Source organism: Microcaecilia unicolor, chromosome 4 (assembly GCF_901765095.1).
Source record: "Microcaecilia unicolor chromosome 4, aMicUni1.1, whole genome shotgun sequence".
Classification (NCBI taxonomy): domain Eukaryota; kingdom Metazoa; phylum Chordata; class Amphibia; order Gymnophiona; family Siphonopidae; genus Microcaecilia; species Microcaecilia unicolor.
The window spans coordinates 205,654,115-205,681,460 of NC_044034.1; the positions used below are offsets into that span (position 1 = coordinate 205,654,115).

Genomic DNA, 27,346 nt, shown 5'->3' on the forward strand with positions numbered 1-27,346 from the left:
TCGGTCCTCAGGGCAGCAGGATCCCACCCAATCTAAGGGACATCCCACAAGTTCTGGAATAGTGGAAATCTACGTAATGGAAAGAGAAATTAGGTCTTACCTGATAAAGCACACTTACCTACCTGTAGCTGGTGTCTTCCAAGGACAGCAGGCTGGCTATTCTCACATAGAGAATAGAGACAGAATAGAGAGAGAGAGACCACTTGTCTGCAGCATTCCATGTGCTGGACCTGAACCAAATTACTGCTAAGTCAAATTCTGATTATTTTATTATAACTTCTCAACTTTTTGGCTATAGGTTTAGATACCTGATATTCTCTTTAATGCTTATTGCTTAATTAATTTGTCCTGTGAACCCTCTTTCCTTTCCAGCCTAACTCTGATAGAGGATAGGCTTTTCAAACTCCATTGTGGTTATAAAATTGCATTTTACATTGATGAAACTGCTATAATTATTGGGAATATTTAGATTTATTTACAAAAGGAAAGTTATATTCTAGGGGAATTTGAAAGTTAAATTCTAGGGGAATTTGAAAGTTAAATCAACTGAAAATTCTTTGATCAGACTGTACCATTTCTGATCACACCTAGAGAACATTCTTTGATACAGCACTTAGCTAACTCACTGGGACAATTTAAACTCATGTGCTACTTTATGTGTATACCTGACCTTGATTTGTTTCTGCCATTTTCAGGGCACAGACCGTAGAAGTCTACCCAGAAACAAGGCCCACGAAGGGATCCTCAGAAGCTCAGCCGAGATTGGGTGGCGGAGCTAGTGCTGGGCAGACTTCTACGGCCTGTGCCCTGAAAATGACAAATAGAAATCAAGGTAAGGTACACACAAAAAGTAGCACATATGAGTTTATCTTGTTGGGCAGACTGGATCGACCGTGCAGGTCTTTTTCGGCAGTCATCTACTATGTTACATGTGGGTGACATCATCCCAACGGAGCCCGGTGCAGACGCCGACTAGCTTACCGTGTAGAATTTTCTAGCACTGTCCCTCCGTAAACGAACTGGTGCCTTCTCGCCCAACTCATGAGCGTGGGTCCTCCAGTCAAGTTAAAAAGCAAATAACCTAGGGGAGATGGGAGGATATGATAACAGTCAGCCTGCTCTCCTCGTAGAACACCAGATACAGGTAAAGTATCTTTGCTTTCTCCGAGGACAAGCAGGTCTTCCTATTCTCACATGTGGAAACCCTAGCTACCAGACTCACCGAAAACAAGAAAGCTAGGATAACGGAGTCTTGAAATGTTGAGATGAAAACGTTAATCAACCTGAAACTATATAAATACTAGCTGTGGAGGTGCAGCTTGGAAAGGAAATAAAACAGGGCTTAGGAGGGTGGCGTTGGATTCTAGACATCGAACAGATTCTGCATAAGTGCCTATCCGAACCGACTCTCGGGTATCCTGATTCAGACAACAGTGGGATGTGAATGTGTGGATTGAAGACCACGTTGCAGCCTTGCAAAAATCTCTTCCATGGAGGTTAATCTTAAGTGGGCTACCAACGCTGCCATGGCTCTAACATTGTGAGCTGTGACATGTCCCTCAAAAGTCAGCCCAGCCTGGGTAGAAGCAAAGGAGATGCAGTCTTCTATCAATTTGAAAGTATGCAATTATTGCTGATGGCCACCCCCAACCTGTTGGGGTCAAAAGAAATGAAAAGCTGGGTGGATTGTCTATGGGCTTTAGTCCTCTCCTAATAGAAGGCTAATGTTTGCTTGCAGTCTAAGGTATTGTCACGAAACGCGTAGCCACCTACCTGGGGTTACCCCGCAGTCACTTAGAGGGTATATCCCAAGCACAGCTCAGGTCAGCCTGCACCTGCCGCTTGTGCTCTACCTAGCACCCTCCCTCCCACCGACTGGGTCACAACCGCCTCTGGGCAAATCTCTCGCTCTCAAATTATCCCCAGTGATTTCTAGGTTACTGAAGCCACATACCCAGTGGTCCCACAGTTCCCAGAAAGCACTCACAGACCCAACCCACAGGAATCTATCAGTCCAGACAGGCAGAACGAACAAACAATTGTGTTTATTCTCAGAACTTGGAACAGTAGACAAAAAAAATGTGCAAATAGAAAACAATAACAGGTAACTGAAATATGGATCAATTATAACACTAGACATTTGTATACTATCTAAGCAGTACTTGGGAAGGTCAGGACATATTTACCGAGCCCCAGCAAAGAGATCTGTCTCTCTTTCCTCCCTGGCTGAAACTCAACTCAAAACTAGTAAAGTACAAATGAGATGAGCACCTGGGTCAATCAGAGACCAATCAATAAAATTTCGAATACAAACTGCTTCTTGTGTCAAACTAAAGAAAAAAACACTCAGTTCTCTGTAACAGCTTTAAGCAGAAACATGCACCGTCTGCGGGCCAAAAAGGAGAAATACACTTCAGAACATAAACAATGCAGGAAAATATCCAATACATTTTACAGGCTTAAAACACTGTTTGTTCACAGGTATGAAGTACACTTTTGCAAGGATGGGCATGAGGTCTTGGGAAAAATGTTGGAAGAACAACTGACTGGTTAAGAAGGAACTCCAACACTACCTTAGGAAGGAACTTAAGGTGAGTGCAGAGGACTATTATGTTGTCATGGAATTTAATATACGGTGGATGAGCTACCAGGGGCTGGAGCTCACTGACCCTGCAAACTGAAGTGACCGCTACCAGAAATACGACTTTTCAGGTCAAAAAAATTCAGATGGCAGATATATAGAGGCTCAAAAGGAGACTTAATCAGCTGGGTGAGGACACTGAGATACCCATGACAGAACCGGAGGTTTGGTAGGGGGCTTTGTCAACAACAAACCTCTTATAAAGCGAACAAATAAAGGCTGTACAGAGCTGGACTCGCCTCCTACATGATAAGGGGATGGGAAGACTTCCCTATGAAGAAAGAATAAAGCGGCTAGGGCTCTTCAGACTGAAGAAGAGACGGCTGAGAGGAGATATGATAGAGGTTTATAAAATACTGAGTGAAAGAGTAGATGTGAATCACTTGTTTACTCTTTCCAAAAATAATAGGACTAAGGGCACAGAAGGAAGCTACTAGGCAGTAAATTTAAAACTAATCGGAAAATATATTTCTTCACTCAAAAAGTAATTAAATTCTGAATTTGCTGCCAGAAATGTGGTAAAAGCAGTTAACTTAGCAAAGTTTAAAAAACATTTGGATAATTTCCTAAAAGAAAAGTCCATAAGCCATTATTAAGATGGACTTGGGAAAATCAATTGCATATACTAGGATAAGCAGCATAAAATCAGTTTCAACGATGATGGGAGAGCATTCCAATAACGGGGACACTGGAAGCAAAATGAAGAGGCAAAGAGCAGCTTGTATTGCAGGTTCCTACAGGTAGGAAAATGGAGATTGAGGTAGGTGCAGGAGGACTGCACGGCATTCCTGGGTGGGAGGTCGACCAGGCTGTACATGTAGGCAGGAGCGTTCCCATATATAATCTTGTGTGTAAGGGCACAGACTTTGAACCCAATCCGCTCCTTGATTGGTAGCCAGTGGAGCTTCTCACAAAGGGGTGCTGCTGTCTCAAATCGAGATTTGCCAAATAGCAGCCTCGCTGCTGTGTTCTGTGCTGACTGGAGTTTTTTTAAGGGCATGCAATACCATTGCAATAGTCGAAATGGCTCAAGACGAGGGAGTGAATAAGTGACCTGAAGAGGGCAAATGGCAGGTACTGCTTGATACGCCTGAGGGTCCTCATGGACAGGAACATTCGCTTCGTAATGGACGAGACTTGTAGATCCAGAGTCAAGTGGGGGATCCAGAATGACTCCTAGGAGTTTCAAACTTGCAGCGATAGGAATGAGAATTTTGCGCAGTAACCGTGACCAGTATAGACTTCTTGAACTGTGAGGAGAGGATGAGGCACTGCGTTTTATCCTGATTGAGTTTAAACTTGAACGTGTTAGCCCAATTGACCATGATGGCGAGACTGTCCTGAATTTCCACTGAGATTTCGGCTATGGAAGACCGAAAGGGGATGTAGATGGTCACATCATCAGCATAAATGTAGGGATTCAGGCCACGGTTGTGAAGGGCCGTTGATAGAGGCGTCAGCATGATGTTGAACAGGGTAGGCGAGAGGGGTGAGCCTTGAGGAACCCCACAGCAAGATTTCCAGGAAGGTGAAAAAGAGGACTGGACTTTGACCCGATAGGATCGGCAAGACAGAAATTCCCAGAACCAATCCAAGACGGTACTACCAACATCATTTTCAGCTAGCAACATGAGGAGGAGATTGTGGTCAACCATGTCAAATGCACTTGACATATCGAACTGAAGAAGTAGGATGTTTTTTTCCAAAAGACAGTTCTTCCCTAAAGTTGGACAGGAGAGTAACTAGTACTGTCTCAGTACTGTGGTGAGGTCGAAATCCAGACTGGGAGGCATGAAGAATCGAAAATTTGTCCAAATAATCAGCAAGCTGAGAATTCACCAAGCTTTCCATAGTTTTGACGAGCAATGGTATAGTAGCGACTGGACGGTAGTTGTTAATACTAGGCTCACATTTCAGGTCCTTCGGGATAGGCGTCAGGAGAATATGGCCGTGATCAACGGGGAAGCGCCTGTGCTGGAGCATGTAGTTCAGATAGGATGTAAAGTCTTCAATAAAACACTCAGGCACTGCTTGCAGCAGGTAGTCAGGGCAGCAATCCAGCTTGCAGTGTGTACGAGAAAATTTGTGAAGGGCCAGAGAGACCCTCTCTGTGGCTCAAAGGTGGACCAGTGACGATCAGCTGAGCACGGGCCATGTGCAGGTGCAAGATTTTGAAGGAAGGCAGCAGCAGCACTGGATGAGCTGGAAGGGAAGCAGTTAGCTTAGCAGGGTTTAATAAAGGTTTGGGTGGCTTCCTAAAGGAAAAGTCCATAGCTCTTTTGGGCAGGGACTGTCTTCTTCATGTTCAATTGTGAAGCGCTGCATACGACTGGTAGCGCTGTAGAAATGATTTGTAGTAGTAACATACATAGTAGATGACGGCAGAAAAAGACCTACACGGTCCATCTAGTCTGCCCAACAATTTAAACTCATGTGCTCCTTTATGTGTATACCTGACCTTGATTTGTTTCTGCCATTTTCAGGGCACAGACCGTAGAAGTCTACCCAGAAACAAGGCCCAACTCCCAACCACCATCCCCGCCTCCCCCCACCGGCTCTGCCACCCAATCTCGGCTAAGCTTCTGAGGATCCATTCCATGGATTTAGGTGGTGACAGAAGTGGATTAAGGGCGGGAAAAATACGTGTTTCAGATATGTTTGCAACAGTACTAAGGACTTTTGAAATGCCTGTATTCACCAGTTACCAAACAAATCATCCTCTTTGCCTTATCAAATTCAGCTAATTTAAAAACTAAGAAAACGTAAGCTTTGTCTGACTTTATTAATTAACTTTCAGACTATCAGAAAAAAAAAATGTGATTTTCACTCCTGAATCTGTACACCCTTGTGAAGTTTTAATTGCTTCCTTCCGTGATGCCATAAGGTAGACCATTAATAAAGTGGACTTGGTGACAAAAGAAACGGATTAAGGCCACTTGGATTTCAGCAAAGCTTTTGATACGGTCCCCCACAGAAGACTCGTGAATAAGCTGAAAGGGCTGAACTTAAGAATGAAAGTGGTGAACTGGATAGAAAACTGGTTGACCGATAGGTGGCAGAGGGTGGTGGTAAATGGAATCCACTCTGAGGAAAGGATGGTGAGCAGTGGCATTCCTCAGGGGTCTGTGCTGGGGCCCATTTTGTTTAATATATTTGTGAGAGATATTGATGAAGGGCTGAAAGGAAAGGTTTGCCTTTTTGCGGATGACAAGAAGATAGCCAATAGAGTGGATACCCTGGAGGGAGTAGAAACGATGCGAAGGGATCTCCGAAAGTTAGAAGAATGGTCAAGGGTCTGGCAGTTAAAATTTAATAATCCACCGACAAGGGGATAATGCTAAACTACCAGAGTCTATACCACATAACCACACTCACAAAGACTCCAGAATATAAATTGTATCAAAACAATTTGCTTTTATTACAACAATGTGTCTATACTATACATATGACACATATAAACACGAACTACTCATTCATCACCATTCATACACCACTCACCCATTATTGCTAACTCCCAAGCATAATACAGCATATACAAACTTGCCTATATCATCTATAGGAAAGTGCATGTACTATTATAGTTGTAAATCCTCCAACATATAACAAAAAACTTCTAGCATGCTTATTATTGTCCAGTAATGTCTCTTTAAACAGATCTCATACGCTGCAACGGGAAATGAACAATGTCCAAGCGCTTATCTCCGTTGTTAAACCCGTTGCAGACTTCACTGGCGATGCAGCATTAGAAGTATTCAAACTGAATGCTATGTTTTATCCCAAACCGCACTGCTGGATAACCTCAGTCTTAAACAGCTTGCAAATACTGGGTGAGAAGGCGCACAAACCACCGTTCAGGCGGAAATAATTCTCATCTGCAACACGGTTCCCCAATGCTGGACTGCATTTCATTACACTTCCTCAGGAGGAACCACCCATTGATCTACAACATTAACAATATTGTCACTGTTATAGTAAAACTCTTAATTCAGTGTCAATACTTATTATCAACCACTTAATAAATCACCTACTGACAGGAACACCCTGTTGCACTATCAGAGCTTCCATCATGGAGCCCTGAAGTGGGGTGTTCCTATCAGCCAATTCTTACGGTTACAGCGTTTATGTTCCTCCACCATGGAATTTAAAAAGCAAGCAAGGCTTATGATAGATAGATTTTTAGCTCATAGTTACCCCATGAAGGTCCTCAGAAGTGCTTTTTTTATGTTTAATCATTTTTATTAAAGATCACACAAACGTTTATAGAACATAGTTACATCATCACTGCAGAAACTCCTAAACATTCCAGAGCACTAGCAACTGATGAATACAAACCATATTGAACTTTATCATTCCCCCCTTCCCTTTCCCAACCCCCCCACTCCTCCCCCCCTTCTTGATTCAACTTCCTTCACTGTGGTACTTTGATCTTTGAAACCCCCACTCCCCCCCTTTCCATCACCATACTCCCATTCCTCCCTTCCCCCACAGCCCTCCCACACAGGTGTATTCATTAATCTTACCCCACCTCTACCAGCACCAATCTATCGCGTAAGTGAGTTAACCAATAAGCTACGAGCTCTACCTGAGAGTGCCTGCACGTACGGTTCCCAAACCTCCCAGAAGCGTCGTCTACTTCTAGGACTACTGTGCACACTATGTGCCTCCATCGTCGCGAGGGAATGCAGCATATTTCTCCATATCCAGTATGAGGGCCCCACATCCTGGGTCCAATATTGCAGAATACATTGTTTCCCAATCATAATACCCTTATAGATGAATAATCTCTCCATGTGTCGCAAATCCCTCCCACTCCCACCCAATCCTAACATTATGCTTTGGGCGGCAAACTTATCTTCTTATGTATCAATGTCTCACAGAATCCCAGAATTTTACCCCAAAACTTCCTGATTCCAGGGCATTCCCACAACATATGATATAAGGAAGCTCTCTGAAAATTACATTTGATACATTTTGGCTCTTGTATATTGCCAGTATAGTATGCCTGTATGGGGGAGAAATAGCCTCTCAAGATTATTCTAAATTGTATCTCCTGATGTCGAGCACTAGTCACTTTATATGCAATCTCCTTCAGAAACTGGCCAATGTCACCACTGCTAACCTCCACCCTCATATCTGCAGACCACCTCCGAGCCACCGCTCCATAATCTCACTGCACAGATATCATACCCAACTGTTTATAAAGCATAGACACCGAGGTCTGTTCTCTGCCCTGAGGCAAAAATAAGTTCGACAATAAGGCATATATTCCTCTATCACACCTGCCTCTATGTAATTGCGATATATAGCTATGTAGCTGGAAATAGTCATACCAAGTCACATGCTCTGTTCCCACCATATCCACTAAGGCCTCCCGAGTAATAATCTCCCCCGATTCCTGCATCACATCCGCCACCAACACTACTCCTTCCTGTGCCCAATTAATTAACCTCTTTTGCTTCCCCCCTTGCCCAAATTCTGCATTCCCCGCTAGTGGAAGCATATCCGTACTATGTGGATTCTTATTCAAACGTTTTAAAATATACTGCCATGTACGTCTCATAGGCTGTAATAATATATGTTTACTCCATCCCTTAGGTAGCACTTCACTCTTAGCATGTAACATATAATATGGATGATAAGGCCAAAACAATTCTCTCTCACACCTCCATGCCGTATGCTCTTCCGTTTCTAATATCCAATCCGCTAGATGTCTCGACAAACAGGCCCAATTATATTGTTTGATGTCGGGCAATCCGAGGCCCCCCTCTACTCTTCTCCCATACAGATATTCCAGCTTAATTTTGGCCTTCTTCCCTCCCCAGCAGAACCGGGACACCATTCTACGGAGTTTCTTAAGATCTTTAGTGAGTAAGAGAATAGGCAGCTGTCGCAGGACATAGAGCCATTTCGGAAAAATCATCATGGCAAACAAGCCTACCCTACCACTCAACGATAAAGGCAATCCCTCCCATAAAGCCAACTGAATTTTTGTATAGTGTAACAGTTCATCCACATTCCGTCTATATAATCGGCTCAAATCCCCAGTTAGTGTGATTCCCAGGTATTTAAACTCCTTATCCGCCCACCTCAACGGGAACTCACCCCTCCATTGCTCCCTTACTTTATTGGAAGTGGGCAATCCCTCAGACTTTTGGGTGTTCAGTTTAAAGCCTGAAAATGCCCCGTATTTGGCGAAGACCTCCATCAACACCGGCAACGACTGCTCCGGTCTAGCCAGATGAACTAAAATATCGTCCGCAAAGGCCGAGATTTTAAATTCTCTGCTGCCCAGTTTTACTCCTTCAATCTCTGGGTTCCCTAAGATTTCCCGAATCAAGGGATCTAAAGTGATGGCAAAAAGTAAAGGGGACAGGGGGCATCCCTGTCTAGTTCCTCGGTTAATCAAAAAACTTCGACAGTACGACCCATTAACCAACACTCTTCGCTGCCGGATTCTTATATAATATTGAGATCGCTTGAGTGAAACATCCCTCAAATCCATACGCTCGCATTGAAGCAAACAGAAATTCCCACTCAACCCTATCGAATGCCTTTTCGGCATCGAAACTTATTAATAGTGAGTCCCCTCCTTCCCTACGAATCCGCTCCATCGTGGCTAAAATCATCCTAATATTTTTCACACTCTGTCTCCCCTGAACAAACCCGACTTGAGGGGACGCCATTATCCTAGGTAATACTCTAGCCAATCTCGATGCTAGCATCTTTGCCAATAGCTTAGCCTCGTAACTAATTAGTGATATTGGTCTATAGGAGTTAGGTAATGTCGGATCCTTCTCTGGTTTCAAAAAAAAAACATAACATCCGCAAGTCGCAAGGACTGCGGGAGCTCCCCCAATTCAACAGAGGTATTGAAAGCATTAACAAGAGGTTCTCCTATGTCCAGCATTAATATTTTATGTAGTTCGGCCCTAAAGCCATCCGGCCCCGCTGCCTTATGTAGTGCACTACCTCTGATTTCTCTAAGAACCTCATCCACTTCTATCGGTTTGTTTAGCTCCTTCCGCTGTTGCTCCGTGATCCTAGGCAAAGTAGCATTCTCGAGATACATATCAGGATCTAGATCATCAGTGTCACTCTTAGCATACAACCGAGCATAATAATCTTGAAACACTGTCTGAATCTCTGCATCAGTATGTACCAGTCCCCCCACCTGAGTCCGGATCGTCATCACTCTCCTCTGCCCCCTCGTTCTTCTCACTAATCTTGCCATCATTTTCCCTGGCTTATTGCCAAACTTATGTAATTGAAATTGTTAATAGTCAGCGGATTTACTTGCTCGTTGATGCAGCAACTCATTTAAGGACGCTTGTGTGGCCAAGAGTTGTTCCCGGACATGATCTGCAGAATGTTGCCCATACGCCCTCCTTAAGTGTACTAACTATTTCCCCAATCTAATGATCGCTTGATTCCTCTGTTTCTTCTTCCTGGCACTAAACGCTATTATCTCACCCCTTAAGACAGCCTTTCCAGCTTCCCAGTATAGTATCGGTGTGTTTACATGAGATGCATTATGAATTGTATATTCTTTCCATTTCCCCCTAATATGTGTCCAAAATTCTGGATCATAATAAAGATCCAAGGGGAATATCCATCTAAACTGTCTGCTCTGCGGATTCTGATCCCTATATTTGATATATATGGCCGCATGATCCGATATTATCGTAGGATCAATGTCGGCCTCCAATATCCCTGCAAAACTCTCTTCATCAATCAGTAAATATTGGGATGTAATAATCTCCACACATCTACCACCCCCAATGCTCCACATATCAGGTATATGCTTTTATTAGCTCCCACCATCATTCCCGCACTAGTATGGGATCTATCCATAATGGGATCCGCTACCACATTGAAGTCCCCCCCTATTACCTTATGCTGGATATTAAACTGCTGAATCTTACTTATGAGGGTCTGGTAAAATTGTTTACTGTAAACGTTAGGAGCATATACACTCCCTATTAGACATGAACAACCATTCACCTTTATCTGTGCCAATATGTATCTCCCGTCAACATCAAGACATAGTTTTTCGACCTCCACCTGAAGAGATTTATGAAATAGAATCATAACCCCTGCTTTTTTCCCCACCGCCAGGGCTTCTAGCATGGTCCCCACCCACCAGGTTCGAAGCTTTGCATGCTCCTAGGCCGTTAAATGTGTCTCTTGCAGAAGCGCTATATCGGCCCCTTTCTACTTGAGGCTATGAAGTATTTTCTCTCTTTTTGTAGGAGAAGATATACCCCCCACATTCCAGGAGTAAACTTTAAGTCCCATTACATTATACCTACTTGTGCTTGCATTGTCAAATATGCTACATCTAGTGACCAGCAGGCCTGGCGTCCCAGCTGCGCCACTCCCGCTGTTCTTCCCCACAGACACTCATTAATTCGCTCTCTCACATCCACCATTTTACACTGTATTGCCAGTTGAGATTCGACTACTCAAGTCCTGCACTTCCCTATCCCCCCTGCCCCTCACCCCTCCCATCTCCCCTTCCCCCCCTGCCCCTCCTGTTCCAAGAGCTAGTCACGATGTAACACCTACACTCTCCCATTCAAAATATCCCCTACCCATCCACTCCCATTCCTATCTCCAACATGTTATTCAGGCACATCTAATACAAATCAACAGCCATACCAGACTTTATCTGTCTGTCTCCCTCTCGGAAGACAGGAGACAATTTCTGGATCATAATTCTGTACATAACACCAACTAGGTAAAACAAAAACTTATAACTCAGAAACTTGTATGGTCCAATATGCTCTTTCAGACTCAGGCCTCCAGCTGAAGATCATTCATAACGTCCGCTATACAATCAGCGGGTTCCAATAAGTGCATAGAGTCTGCTGTCATGCCCGTGCTCACTCCGGAAGATATTCTCAGAATCTATCTTATCAGCCCAGCCTCTCCATCAGCTAATCTTTCAGTCTTTGGGTCTCTCTTTCAATTCACATTGCTATATGCACAACTAAAATATCTCAGCTACTATATCAGGCTTTATCTGTCTCCCCCTCAGAGGAGAAAAGGAATCCTCTGGATCAGAGTTCTATAAATATCACCAACTGTATAAATCAGAAAAGGAACTTTATAACTCAGAAACTTGCATTGTCCCATGTGCTCTTTCAGTCGCAGGCCTCCATCCGGAGATCAGTCAGACCGCCCGCAAAACGCACAGCGGATTCCAATATGCGCGTAGAGCCTACTATCTGGCCCATGTTCACTCTGGTGTGCCACTCAGCACGTAGTTTATCAGTCCATATCAACTCTATCAGCTAGTCTTTCAAACTTGAGGTCTCTCTTTCCAGCTCTCAATAACAGACATTCAACTCAAATACCAATCCCGTAATATCCAATTGTTTAGTCCGCACACCGCTGGAACCTGTGATTTTCTTCTCTTTCACGAAGTATCCGGCACAATCCCTTGGTGCTGCACATATTCTTTGGCTGCCTCCACTTTATCAAAAAATTTTGTAACTCCGTTAATGGAGATGCGCAGCTTTGCAGGGTATAGGAGCGCAAACTTTATCTTCTTCTGGAAAAGGTCCGTGCACAATGGCGTGAATGTTTTCCTCAGCGCTTGCACCTGTTGAGAGTAATCCTGAAAGCATAGGATTTTCTTACTTTGATAGGTAAGAGTGCCTCCGCCTCGAATCGCATCCACTATGGCTTGTTTATGTCGAAAATTGAGGGTTTTGAGTATCACCACTCGCGGCCTGGTCTCTGATTGATGCGGAGGCCCTACTCTATGGGCCCTCTCCACACAAAAATGATGTAGTTTGTCCTCTATGTGCAGGGGCTGTGGCAGCCACCCCTCTAAAAATGTAGGTAAGTCTTTGTCCATCAGCGTCTCTGGTAGACCTACTAACCTCAAATTATTTCGCCTACTGCGATTCTCCAACTCGTCAAGCTTGGCCTCCAGATTCTGCACACGCCTCTCCATTTTCACATTAATCTCCTTCTGTGCCTCTGCTGTCTATTCGATCTCCGATACTCGCTGCAACCCTTCATCCAGCTCCAAACTCATGCTATCGATACGCTCATGAGCTTCTTCCGTCCGATCATAGAGTTGCTGGAGTTTCTTATCTAATGCCGCCTCAACCGCCGCAGTAACCTCAGCTGTGATCTCCGTCATTCATTCGTATCCTACTGTCAGTTCTCCGAGATCACGCTGGTCGGCCATTTAGTTGTCAGCCTGTTTAAGTTTATCTCGCTCCATTCTGACCGATTTTGCCACCATCCTGCTTCCTCTCTCCTACTCTCCGATCGTGGGTCAGTTCCCCCAGCTTATGTGATCAAGACAGTCTCTTTCTTCTCCGTGGACTCACCAAGATAGCCGATTTTTGGGTAAGTGTGCACAGAGCTGAGCTTACCAGCGTCTGCCCTGCACCATGGCGTCACGTGACCTCTCAGAAGTGCTTTTTTTTTTTTTTTTTAATGTTTCAACAATTATGAAATTTCAACATAATACAATAAGAAATTCCGATATAGGGTATATACAACAGTTTACAACCTCAAGTATTCTGCTGTAAGACAAAGTCAGCAATTAATACCTTCTAATTGTTATTTACCCTTAATTATTCCATCAGTTTCCTATAAGTTCCTCCCTCCCCCCTTCTTACCCTATCCCCCCAGCTCTACCCCCCCTACCTCCCTATTCTCCAATTAACCCATAACACACTTATAACATTTCCATTATTATGCATTATGGTAAAATTATGTATCATACCTGATAATTTTCTTTCCATTAATCATAGCTGATCAATCCATAGCCCCTCCCAGATATCTGTACTGTTTATATTCTGGTTGCATTTCAGGTTCAAGTTTAGTCTTCAGTTACTTCAGGAGGACTTCGTGTTCAAGTTTTTTCACTTGGATTCTTCAAGAGTTGAGACGAGTTTGTGTTACAGTGAGCTGCTGCATTCCTCTCCCCTCCGTTTTACGGGGCTGGATTGAGACTTAAATTCTGCCGGCACTCCCTCCCGCTTCGTGCGGCTGTAGGGCAGCTTTGTACCCCTCCCACTTCGGCGGTGTTAGGGTCAGTCAGCTCCTCCCGCGGTTGCGGTTGCAGGATAAGCCAGATCCCCCCGCATCGGCGGGGTCGTGTCCCTCCCCCGCTCCGCGGGGATGAGCTGGACGGATTCCCCTCCCCCACTTGTGTGGGGATGAGCTGGGTTAATTTCCCTCCCCCGTTTCGGCGGTGGTGAGCTGGGCAGAGTGTCCCTTTGTGGGCGTAATTCTCTAAGTGCTGAGTCCTGCGGATGGAGCTTTGATATCGACATACTGAGGAGTTTCCGGCAGCACATGACCACATATAGGGAGGCAAAAGTTTGCTCTCTATCTCCACCTGTTGGTAGATGGACACAACCCACCAGTCTATGGATTGATCAGCATGATGATATGGAATCATTATTATACAATATCTTCTCATAAGGAATTAAGAATAAGACTACGGCCTTTCTGCGTCATTTTATCCAAATAGCATCCCCATATTTTAAGAAATCGGGCTTTCCTTTTACAGTATCCTTTAGCATCTTTCGCCTCCCAAACCAACAATTGATGCACCTGGTTATGGCAATGCCAAAATGTCGGCGGATTGGTCGTAGTCCAGTGTTGCATAATGCATTTTTTCGCTATCAGACATAGTTTCCTACACAGCAATGTTCTGTCAGCATTCAATCTCAATTGTGGATCTTTCACATCTAATATAAGTTGCAGTGGGTTCATGACTATTCTGCTAGATAATACACTTGACAGATAAGTGGTGATTTGCCTCCAATATCGTTGTATTAGTTTACAACCCCATAGCGCATGATAAATGGAGTTCTCATATTTATTACATTTCAAACAGAGTGCTGTCTCAATACCCCCTGATTTGTATAATTGAACTTGGGTAAAGTATGCCCTATGTATCATTCTATACGCACATTCTCTGTAAGTTGCTCCCCCTATCAGGTGTGGCATTGCTTTGATTTGCGCTACAATATCCCAAGAGGTTAGCTCTCTGCCCACATCTTTTTCCCATTTCTGTCGTAGTTGGGTCAGCTCTTTCCCAGGAGCCAAACTCCACAGCTTCTGATGAATTTGTGATATGGATGGAGCATTTTCTGCAATCTCAACAAAGAATGCTTTAATTTTGTTGCCTAATTTAAATTTAAGTGTTTCTATGTTTAACATTTGTATGTAGTGCTTAAGTTGGCGATACGCGAATTTATCCCTCCATCCCATTTCTCCTTGTGTGAGCAACTGTGACAGCGGCTTAATATCCCCATTTGCACTCAGGGCGTCTGCCAAAGTAATTACACCTAGTTGTTCCCAATTAGCAAAGGTTTTATTCTCCATTCTGGGTACAAATGCCGGGTTGCCTCTGAGACTTATAAATTCCAACATTCTCGGGTCTCCTCCCAGTAATGTCCCTATAAATTTCCACGCTGCTCTTAACGATTTGAGCAGAACATTATGTTGGAATCTATTAGGGATCTCCTTGTTCCGTACATGCATCAGTGTAAGTACTTGGTAAGGGCTAAATAGCGCATCCTCTATCTCAAGAGATGTGTGTTCAGTGGCATGAAAGATCCTGTCTCTCACTAGTCGTAATAGGCATGCCATATTGTAATATCTAATATTGGGAATTCCCAGTCCCCCGTCTCCAACCTCCCAACATATATTTTTGCTGCATTTTAGCTCGTTTTTTGTCCCAACAGAACCTAAATATTAGTCGATAGAAACACTTTATGTCTTTCTGCATCATCACTATGGGCAAAATCTGCAACATGTATAGCCATCTCGGCAGTACCACCATTTTAATAAGATTTATCCTACCCAACAGCGATAATGTCAAAGTACCCCAAGAATCTAATTGTTGCTTTGTCTGATCCAGTAATTTTGCTACATTTAATTTATATAGTTCTTTTGGTCTAGCCGGCAGCAAAATGCCCAATTATATAAAGGAGGTGTGAGACTGTCTCAAGGGGAATCCTTCCGGCCATAGTTTCTGTATGTCCACATTGAGCGCAAGAGCTTCAGACTTTTCTATATTTAGTTTGAATCCCGAATAATCTCCATATTCTTGGAAAATTTCTAAGAGATTCGTCAAAGTTGCTTTCGGTTTCGTGATTATCATTAGCAAATCATCAGCAAAAGCAGCCAGCTTGAATTCTTGCTGCTTAAGTTGTACCCCTGATATCGCTGCACAACCATATGTGTCTCTAATTAAAGGATCTAACTGAAGGGCAAAAAGCAAAGGTGACAGTGGACATCCCTGTCTGGTTCCCCTACTAATCTGAATTTCACCCGAAACATTGCAATTTACCATCACCTGTGCTCTTGGCAAGTGATACAGAGCTCTAATCGCCTGCACAAAGTTACTGTGAAATCCATATTTCTCTAGCACCGAGTACAGAAAGGGCCACTCCACTCTGTCAAACGCTTTTTCTGCATCAAAACTGTTCATTGGAGTGGCCCAATCCTTCCAAGGATGCCAGGATATTCCTCAGATTTTTTGTAACTGATCTCTCTTGTACAAATCCTACTTGCGCCAGATGTATAAGGTGAGGCAATATCTTTCCTAGCCTGTTTGCCAATATTTTGGCAAACAGTTTTGCCTCCAGATTGAGCAAAGAAATAGGAGGTAACCAACTGTTCATCTCTCTTGGGCTTAGGGAACACCACTATCCTCGCTAGGTTTAAATGTTCTGGGAGTTGACCCTTTGCTATCCACTCATTAAACACCTGGGCCAAGGTAGGGGTAACAGAATCCCCCATCAGCTTATAGAATTCCGCCTTGTAGCCGTCTGGGCCTGGTGCTTTACCTGTTTTACTTTGAGTTATAGCCCATCTTACTTCCTCCTCACTGATGCTAGCATTGAGGCGTATTCCATCCCCATTTTGCAGCTTCGGGAGTTGAATACCCTCCAAGTATAATGCCCCGGAAAGTCCTTCTTGTTTTGACGCCTTGTATAGTTCTTGGTAATATGTTTGAAAAGCTAGGCGAATCTCTTGATTGGAGTGTATGAAATCCCCTTTCCCATTTTTAATAGTTATGTTTCTGGAAGCAAATTTAGGTGCTACGAGACGGGCTAAATATTTGCCTCCTTTATTCCCATGTTTGTAAAGTTGAAAGCGATTAATAGGCCTGGGATTTCACTTCTCTCTCATGTATTAATGAGTTTAGGGCCGTTTGTATACCTATCACCTCTTGCCTAATTCTAGTACTAGGTGTCTGGCCGTATTGTCTATTCAACATACCTAGTTGCTTTTCAAGCTTCATTATTTCTCTGTCTCTGGCTCTTTTATAGTGCGTTACATAGCTTATTATTTCGCCTCTCAACACGGTTTTCGCCACCTCCCAAAAACTAGTGGTTTAAGGCTACCGAACCCTCATTGAAGTGTTTGTATTCAGCCCACTTAGTTTGTAGATATTCCCCAAATCTTGCATCTTTTATTAAATATGCCGGAAATGTCCAACTTTTCAGCAAGTCTTCATCCCCCCCTCCTTTCCATTTCATACGTACTATCGAGTGGTCCGATATAACGCAGGGATCTATATGTGCCTCAGTAATGTCTGTTAAATTACAGAATGCGAGCAAATAATCAATTTGAGACGACGACCCATGTGCTCTAGATTGATGTGTATATTCTTTGTCTAACGGGTGCAAGGTCCGCCAGACATCTATTAAATCAAGCGTTGTACATAAGTCCGGTAGACCCCTAGTATCTACCCGTCGGAGCTCCTTTGGAGGGTGTGATCTATCTAGAATTGGATCCCAGGTCATATTGAAATCACCTCCCAACAATAAGGGCTTATTATCTAATTGTGTAATTTGTTTAAGTAATTTCTTGTAAAATGTTAAGTCTAATACATTAGGAGCATATATGCTGCCCAGTATTATGGTTTGTCTATTGATTGTCACACTACATAATATGCTTCTACCCTCTGGATCTGATATTACTTTATGCGCCTTGACTGCTAGCCCTTTACGAAAGAGTATTGCCACTCTTCCTTTCCGGCCATCTGCCGCAGCTGCCACACAATCAGCTACCCACCATTTAGCCAACTTAGCATGCTCTACTGCTGATAGGTGTGTTTCCTGAAGCAATACAATATCTGCTTTTATACGTTTAAGATGTCGCAGTATTTTTGATCTTTTAATTGGGGAGTGTATGCCCCCTACATTCCAGGATACTACTTGAATCTGCTACTCTTCTGTAGTCGCCCTTCAAGCATCTGGTTATCTATGTTGTCTGAGAGTAGCCAGCCCAGCCTCCAGCCACTCAATTTCTGATATACCAGACTCTCATTACCTTGTGTGTTTGACTTCGCAATTTATAATGGGTTAACCTCGTCTCTCCCCTCATATATTGCTGTTCCCTATCTACCCATCCCCATAGCCCTCCCATCTTCCCCCCCAATATCCCCCTCACTCCCATAGGAATCAGATCACTTACGGCGCCTCCCCTCTTATCATCTCTATCAAACCCTTCTATCAAAACTTGCTTTAATTGTCTCTATCTCAAACATTTATTTTGTGCATGTACATTCCCTCAATAATCAAACCCCTAACAAACATAACCTTTATACTTACATTCCCCAATAGTTGTCAGCCAAGGAAAATAATTTCAACCTGAGAAAGTCCTATAATCCTCGAGATGGTCTATATTATTGTCTTCAAACATGTTCTTATCCAAATGCAAAAAATTATTTGTAGCTGCCCCTATGAGCCTGGTAATTATTAACAAAATGGACAGCAATACATTTAGTCATGATGTTCAAGTGGTCGGTCTTCCTTGACGGCTGACATACCAGGCCGCATCCCAGCTACCATCAGTGTCTATTATGTCGTGTGGCATAATTGTTCATCACGTTCACTCCACGTTTCATCACCAATAGATGAGCCATCTCAACACCTGATGGCCTGATCCATCCAATTTCCTTGTTGTCCATTTTATCTGTTCTATTTCTTTTTTCAGTTTTCATCTTGTAGTGAAGTTATCTCTGGACAGTCTGCCATATGAGCTATCCACTTTAATATCTTTGCGCTGCTCTTTGAGCCACAATTATTAGTTCCATGCCTGTCATAGCCGTTATTATATCGCTTGTTATGCATAGCAATCGTGTAAAGGTTCTCAGCGCCAGCCATTGTTGTTAATCGAGCGCAAGATTCTCCGTTGCGTTTTTTTTTTTTTTACATAGGGCAAATTGCAGGTGTATCATGTTATTGTCCAATATTCATTGCAGCCGCGTTCTTCTCAGATGTTACGGTCTCTCATCCAGCTGTTGTACAAAGAACCTAGCTTCCTCCACGGTAGTGAACACCTTCGTACCCGATTGATGTAGTATTCTCAATTTCGCAGGGTAAAGCAGCGCAAATGTAATTTTCCTGGTGACAAGTTCTGAGCACACTGGCAAGAATTTTTTCCTCTGTGCTGCCACCGCTGATGAATAATCTTGGAAGCACAATACGTTGCGATTTCCACTGTGTAGCTCTTTTCCATTTCTCAAGGCTTGCAAAATTGCGTTTTTGTGAGTAAAATTGAGAATTTTGCATATGACTACTCGTGGTCTTCCATCCGTCGTCTGTTTCAGTCCTAGGCGATGTGCTCTTTCAATTCTGAGCGGCCCTAGCATCTCCGGTAGTTCCAATTCCTCTGCCAACCACGTTTCTAAATATCTGCTCAGGTCTCGGTCTCCTTGTCCTTCGGCCAGCCCTACTATACGAAGATTGTTTCACCTGGACCTATTTTCTAAGTCTTCCAGTTTATCGTCATAAGAGGCGAGTGTTTTTTTTCAGCTGTTGCAGTTCCGTTTCTAAGGCATGGACTTGATCTTCTGTGTCACTGGCCCGCTGTTGGTATTGCATCATATCTAATTGTATTTGAGCTACATTGCTGTTTAGCGCTTCCAGCTTAGTGTCCAGCGAATTGTTTTTTATCCAAAATTGCTTCTAGCGCGTGTGTGACTTCCCCCACAATCTCGGCGGCCCAGGCGGATCCCACCGCTGATGTTCTCGGGCTTGCTGGTGCCGCCATTTTGTCATCTGCTGGCTGACTTTTTTCTCTCTCCTTTCTGGTGGTTTTAGTCGCCATAATCGCTTTATTATACGTTTAATCAGTCCGCTGCCGATTCGTTTATTTTCCCTCTCTAAAAGGACGGGTGTAAATCCCTTTTGTAGCAGCAATTTTGTAAGATTCTTGAGGGGGAGGCAGGAGCGATTCAGCTAGCGTCCGCTCCTGTTCATGGCGCCACGTGATCCTCCTCAGAAGTGCTTTTAAAAGCGCCCTTTATGTCCATCGCCTGTGGTTGTTCTTACCCCGCCAGAATTCTCCCCAGAAGACTATGGCTTGAGTCATTCCATATTCTCAGAAAGCAACAGGGATTTGTTCCATTGCACACAAGTACTGGCATGTTCTTTCTGTGCATCCCAAATTCAGCGAGCACCCAAAAGTGGCATATAAGCGACAAGCTAATATTGGGGAATTATTGAAAAGACCGAGAAAAGATATGGGTAACGGCAGGCACGCTCCATGTGGTAGATGCGTGTACTGCCGGTACTCCTATGACACCAAGATGGTTACCATTCCTCATACTAATAAGCAGTTCCTTTTGAAGAAAAACACCTCATGTACCAGTGAACGTGTGATATACTGCATCATATGCCCGTGTAAACTGTATTACATAGGGCATACAAAAAGACAATTAAAGAATAGGCTAGTAGAGCACATTAGCAACTTACGTCATAATAAACAAGAGAACCCTTTAGTAGTTCATTGGCAGGAACGTAACCATTCTATAGAGCAGCTTCGCTGCATGGTATTGATGCAGATCCCTCCTCCTAGCAGAGGGGGAGATATTAGTACTCGTTTGCTGGGTTTGGAACAGCGATTTATATTTACATGGGGAACGGTGGCACCCAGAGGCCTCAATTTAGAGGTTGAATGGGTATGATGGTGTGTGTCTTTAAATTGCCCAAGGTGGGGCTAGGGACGCCAGATATTTAAATGGGGTTATTCTTGCCCAGCCAGTAAACATTAGTGGAGCGGCCTTTAACCCGCGCCTGGGAGAACGTTAATCTGGCAGGCAGCCGCATATAATGGAAACAGTAAGTGATTTATTAAGTGACTTATAACAAGTATTGACATTGAATTAAGAGGTTTACTATAACAGTGACAATATTGTTAATGTTGTAGATCAATGGGTGGTTCCTCCTGAGGAAGTGTAACGAAATGCGGTCCAGCATTGGGGAACCGTGGTGCACATGAGATTTATTTCTGCCTGAACGGTGGTTTGTGCGCCTTCTCACCCAGTATTTGCAAACTGTTTAAGACTGACGTTATCCAGCAGTGCGGTTTGGGATAAAACACAGCATTCAGTTTGAATACTTCTAATGCTGCATCGTCAGTGAAGTCTGCAACAGGTTTAACAATGGAGATAAGCGCTTGGACATTGTTCATTTCCTGTTGCAGTGTATGAGATCTGTTTAAAGAGACATTACTGGACAATAATAAGCATGCTAGAAGTTTTTTGTTATATATTGGAGGATTTACAACTATAATAATCATGCACTTTCCTATAGATGATATAGGCAAGTTTGTATATGCTGTATTATGCTTGGGAGTTAGCAATAATGGGTTAGTGGTGTATGAATGGTGATGAATGAGTAGTTCAAGTGTTTATATGTGTCATATGTATAGTATAGACACATTGTTGTAATAAAAGCAAATTGTTTTGATACAATTTATATTCTGGAGTCTTTGTTGAGTGTAGTTAAAATTTAATGCCAAGAAGTGCAGTGATGCATTTGGGGTGTAGAAACCCAAGAGAGAGATACCGAATAGGAGGGGAGAGATTAGCAAGCTCGACTCAGGAGACAGACCTTGTGGTGTTGGTGTCGGACGATATGAAGGTGAAGAAACAATGTGACAAGACGACGGCCGTGGCTAGAAGGATGCTAGGCTGCATAGAGAGGGGTATAACCTGCAGAAGAAAGGAGGTGTTGATGCTCCTCTACAAGTCATTGATGAGGCCCCACTTGGAGTATTGTGTTCAGTTTTGGAGGCCGTATCTGGCTGAAGATGTAAAAAGACTGGAAGCGGTGCAAAGAAAAGCTACGAAAATGATATGGGATTTGCATTGCAAACCGTACGAGGAGAGACTTGTCGACCTGAACCTGTATACCTTGGAGGAGAGGAGAAACAGGAGACACAAGGGTTACATGATACAGACATTCAAATGTTTGAAAGGTATTAATCCACGTACGAACCTTTTCCGGAGACGGGAAGGTGGTAGAACTAGAGGACATGAATTGAGGTTGCGGGGGGGGGGGGGGGGGGGGGGGGGGGCAGACTCAGGAGTAATGTCAGGAAGGATTTTTTCACGGAAAGGGTGGTGGATATGTGAAATGTGGCGATGAAAACGGTAATGGAATTCAAACATGCGTGGGATAAACACAAAGGAATCCTGTTTAGAAGGAATGGATCTATGGAATCTTAGTGGACATTGGGTGGCGACGCCAGTATTTGGAGAATAAAACCGGTGCAGGGCGGACTTCTAGGGTCTGTGCCCTGAGAAAGGCAGGGACAAATCAAACTCGGATATACATATAAAGTATTACATACCATGTAAAATGAGTTTATCTTGTTGGGCAGACTGGATGGACCGTTCAGGTCTTTATCTGCTGTCATTTACTATGTTACTATGACTTGGGGAAAATTCACTGCTTATTTCTAGGATAAGCAGCATAAAATGTATTATACTTTTTTTGGATCTTGCCAGGTACGTGTGACCTGGATTGGCCACTGTTAGAAACAGGTTGCTGGGCCTTCAGTCTGCCCCAGTATGGCAGTACTAATGTACTTATATATGTACCAGTTCTTCAACAGTGTATCCTTAAGGATTGGGTGCAATGGCACAGCGACTCCTTCCATAGGGAGAGACCTTTAGCCCAGAACAGATAGCATCTCTGCCCTGGGCTCCTCCATCTCCAACTTAAATGGGACAGCCGCAGCCATCTTCCTCACAAAACTGATGAAAGAGAGCAACTCTGGAAGAGTTTTTTTTTTCTCTTGAGGAAATGAGGGTTCAGATGGGATTCCATATGACCCCTCCTCTGAGAAGTAACGTGGATCCTCATCTAATTCCCAAGAGTGGCCCCAATCAGACTCTTCCTCATATTGAGGATCAAGGGATTGACTCTGCAGTGGCCTTGACCTAGTGGAATGATGTTCCCTCAGACTCCAGGGAAACTTCCTCCCCCGAAGTAGGAAGGGGACCTGCATGCCCAGACTTCAACGCTGACACCTTGTGAAGCATCAGCGTCGAGGATCTGGGTGCTGGCATCGACAGAGCCTCGGAGAGGGCCTAGGGCTGTTCCACTGGGGGAACAAGCACCCTCGATACAAAAGTAGGAGATCCCTGCAGCAACTGCGCCAGCTCCTCTAGAAGAAGCATGCTCCTGGAACCACTCACCGAAGGCGGGCATTGGCAAAGGCATGGGAGCCAGAAAAGAGGCAGTCTGAGAAGGCATATGTGCCAAACAAGTGGCGGAGACCTAGTCGCTCGATGACAGGGGCATGGAACCACTTCCACAGAGGGGAAGCAGACCTCCCAATGCCAGAGCTTCTCGGGTATCAGAGAGCCTGATGCCTCGGTGCTCTCGGCATCGAGGATCGCAGAAGACCAATGCTTATGCTTCTTGGCTTCCCCCGATGCACAAAGCTTCAGTCCCCCAGTGCGAATGAGGACACCGCCAAATCCAAGCGTCTCCTCTGTTTCGGGTCCAATGTTGACCTGTCCTGGGGTCTGCTAACAGCGCCCTGTGTTGAGGATAGGTGGAGACTCACTCAATGCTGGTGCACTCCCAGTGGATGCCGATGTTGGAGCAGCAATGGAGGTCGATGCTGCCAGTGCCAAAGATGATGGTCTGGCCTTCAAAGAGCCAAAAAGATGCTCCATTTGAGCCAGTCACATCCTCTGGGTTCTCACAACCCAACAGAGATCACAAACAGAGGGATCATGATTTGGCCCAAGGCACCTGATGCACCAATTATGCTGGTCCGTGACAGAAATTGTGCACCTAAACTTGGCACACTACTTGAAGCCACTGGGGGTATTCTTGTACATTAAATAAAGAATCTCAGTTAAATTAAGCTCCTCAAGCTTGAACAGAGAAAAATGGGGAGTGTTCAATTTGATGACAGGGCTGCGGCCTAATCACACAGCCACTCATGAAGAAAGGAAACCTAAAAATGCCAAAAAAGAACTAAAAAAAGGTTCCAGGAAGATAAAACTGGAAACTTGAGAAAAAACCCACAAAAAGTACCTGCACAGGAAGACACTCACTGAAAACTACTGCACAACGTGAGAGAGAGAGAGAGAGAGAGAGAGAGAGAGAGAGAGAGAGAGAGAGAGAGAGAGAGAATACAAAGCGCATCTTCTCCAGTCCACAAAAAAATGAAGACAGGACAAGCGTGTCAGGCAGGAAGGCACCATTGCATGCCCAGTAGGACGCTGCTAGAAAATTCTACACTGTAAGCTAGTCAGCATCCATACCAGGCTCTATCGGGATGATGTCACCCACATGTGAGAATAGGAAGGCCTGCTTGTCCTTGGAGAATTTTCTTTCCATTAGTCCTTCCCATTGTTCCAGAGGCCCACCCGAGGTTTCTGAGATGTTTAGTCTGTGCAAATAACGACTGTCACCCTGCATGGTGCATCCTGCATATCTCTTGTTCTATACAAGTTGTCCAAAAATGAGAGAGGTCCACACACATTTACTCATCTGGGTAGTGTAGGTTAGTGAGTTGTTTAAGATTGTTGTGTCTATTCTGAGTTTCTCCTTACTGCTAGTCTATGTAAATACTGAGGAGCTGGATTGGATGCCAAGAGAGATAGAGAACAGAAAACTGAGCGATCTCCACCTGCTGGTTGATGGACACAACAATCCCACAAGTTCTAGAATAGTGGGAAGCTACGTAATGGAAGTCTGCTTTTACATACTACAAATTGCTGGAGTCCATTCAGTTTACTAGACACCCATGTCATGTCATGCCTTCAGACTTCAGCACTATCAGAGCAATATTTCTTTGATACTTCCAGACTCTACCACATCATAGTGATAATAGACGCTGGAAACAACTTCCACTGTTGACTATATACAGTTTTCTACCTTTAATCCCGGGCAGGTCAATGCTGGCATGTTCATGAATCCCGATACCATTCCGGATGATCCTCAGGGACCCCTCCTTATATGCACCTGAACAAGTGACCAACTGAAAACACAGTTCATGCACAAGTTACTGCTTACTGAAATAGGAATTTGATAATTACATAGCAATGAAAGCATAACGAGAAACTGCTTTTTCCTAAAACAAATTCTATGAATTGCACCACATCTGAAACATTTCTTTTCTTTCAAAGATAACCAAATGGCAGAATAAAACACTTGGGTATTTACTTCAGCATCAGTGTAGACACTTTTTCATTAAACTGCCTTCCCACTGGAATCCCACTGTCCAAAGATACTCAGGGTTATGGTGAGAAGAGATATTTGACAAGGTCTTGGAAACAGGAGTTTAGTAGCATGTGGGCCCAAGCAAACCCTTTCAATTGAGCACTGACCTTTACTGAAAAGCAGATTAAGGACCCATAAAAAAATGACAGGCAAAAACTACATATATACAGAGGCTTGTTCTCTAGACCTCATCTTCTCTTCTAACAACATACCACATCTTAGCTGCAGTTCAAATACACGCATGCTTTTCACAATGGGTACAATTACACGTGCTATTAAATGCATACCTTTACACACATAAAAGATGGTCAAAGTTCAAACACACTCTTTTTTGCCTCTGAACACCCCTGGTGGCTATAGACCCCTTTCTCCCTCCCTCCACCAGTTAAAATGCTTTTAAAAAGCTTGGGCAACCCAATCTCCTCCCTCCCTCCACTCTTTCAAATATTAAAAAATAATCCCTCTAATGGGAGGCTGCCTTGATCCAGGGTTTGAAAATAGGGACTGAGGAGGTTCGATGTATGACATTTGCCCATGACCTGCTGTTACTGTTAACTAATCCAAGAGAGTCACTGTTGAATGTTTTATCATGTATACAACATGGACATGTATCTGGCTTGTGTTTAAATTTAGATAAATCTGAACATATGCCTCTTGAAGGCTACAGTTATGAAGACTGGGCTGAGACCTTTCACCTTAAGAAGGTAGATCATAAGGGAGTTTATATGACTGCTTCTGTGGCAAGAGCCTATTCTGAAATGTCACTGTTTTATTGAATAAATCCCAGGATCTCCTTACATTACGGACTCCTTTGCCACTTACAGCGAATGCTACATACCTGTAGAAGGTATTCTCCGAGGACAGCAGGCTGATTGTTCTCACTGATGGGTGACGTTCACGGCAGCCCCTCCAATCGGAACACTTTCTAGCAAAGTCCTTTGCTAGTCCTCGCGCGCCGATGCGCATGCGCGGCCGTCTTCCCGCCCGAACCGGCTCGTGCTGGCCAGTCTCATATGTAGCAAGACAAAGAGAAGGGAAGACACAACTCCAAAGGGGAGGCGGGCGGGTTTGTGAGAACAATCAGCCTGCTGTCCTCAGAGAATACCTTCTACAGGTATGTAGCATTCACGTTCTCCGAGGACAAGCAGGCTGCTTGTTCTCACTGATGGGGTATCCCTAGCCCCCAGGCTCACTCAAAACAACAACCATAGTCAATTGGGCCTCGCAACGGCGAGGACATAACTGAGATTGACCTAAAAAATTTACCAACTAACTGAGAGTGCAGCCTGGAACAGAACAAACCTGGGCCTAGGGGGGTGGAGTTGGATTCTAAACCCCGAACAGATTCTGAAGCACTGACTGCCCGAACCGACTGTCGCGTCGGGTATCCTGCTGCAGGCAGTAATGAGATGTGAATGTGTGGACAGATGACCACGTCGCAGCTTTGCAAATCTCTTCAATAGTGGCTGACTTCAAGTGGGCTACCGACGCTGCCATGGCTCTAACATTATGAGCCGTGACATGACCCTCAAGAGCCAGCCCAGCCTGGGCGTAAGTGAAGGAAATGCAATCTGCTAGCCAATTGGATATGGTGCGTTTTCCCACAGCCACTCCCCTCCTGTTGGGATCAAAAGAAACAAACAATTGGGCGGACTGTCTGTTGGGCTGTGTCCGCTCCAGATAGAAGGCCAATGCTCTCTTGCAGTCCAATGTGTGCAGCTGACGTTCAGCAGGGCAGGAATGAGGACGGGGAAAGAATGTTGGCAAGACAATTGACTGGTTCAGATGGAACTCCGACACAACCTTTGGCAAGAACTTAGGGTGAGTGCGGAGGACTACTCTGTTATGATGAAATTTGGTGTAAGGGGCCTGGGCTACCAGGGCCTGAAGCTCACTGACTCTACGAGCTGAAGTAACTGCCACCAAGAAAATGACCTTCCAGGTCAAGTACTTCAGATGGCAGGAATTCAGTGGCTCAAAAGGAGGTTTCATCAGCTGGGTGAGAATGACATTGAGATCCCATGACACTGTAGAAGGCTTGACGGGGGGCTTTGACAAAAGCAAATGTCTCATGAAGCGAACAACTAAAGGCTGTCCTGAGATCGGCTTACCTTCCACACGGTAATGGTATGCACTGATTGCACTAAGGTGAACCCTTACAGAGTTGGTCTTGAGACCG

At 44.2% G+C, this 27,346-nt stretch overlaps 1 protein-coding gene across 2 annotated transcripts in view; it reads right to left on the reverse strand.

Annotated features, from left to right (window-relative positions):
- Window positions 1-27,346, reverse strand: part of DDB1 (damage specific DNA binding protein 1) — a 276,368-nt gene that overhangs the window by 104,936 nt on the left and 144,086 nt on the right. For both annotated transcript variants that reach the window (XM_030201144.1, XM_030201145.1), the window contains one exon: window positions 24,823-24,925. In XM_030201144.1, coding sequence (XP_030057004.1) covers window positions 24,823-24,925 — 103 coding nt within the window. The remainder of the gene's footprint in view (window positions 1-24,822; window positions 24,926-27,346) is intronic.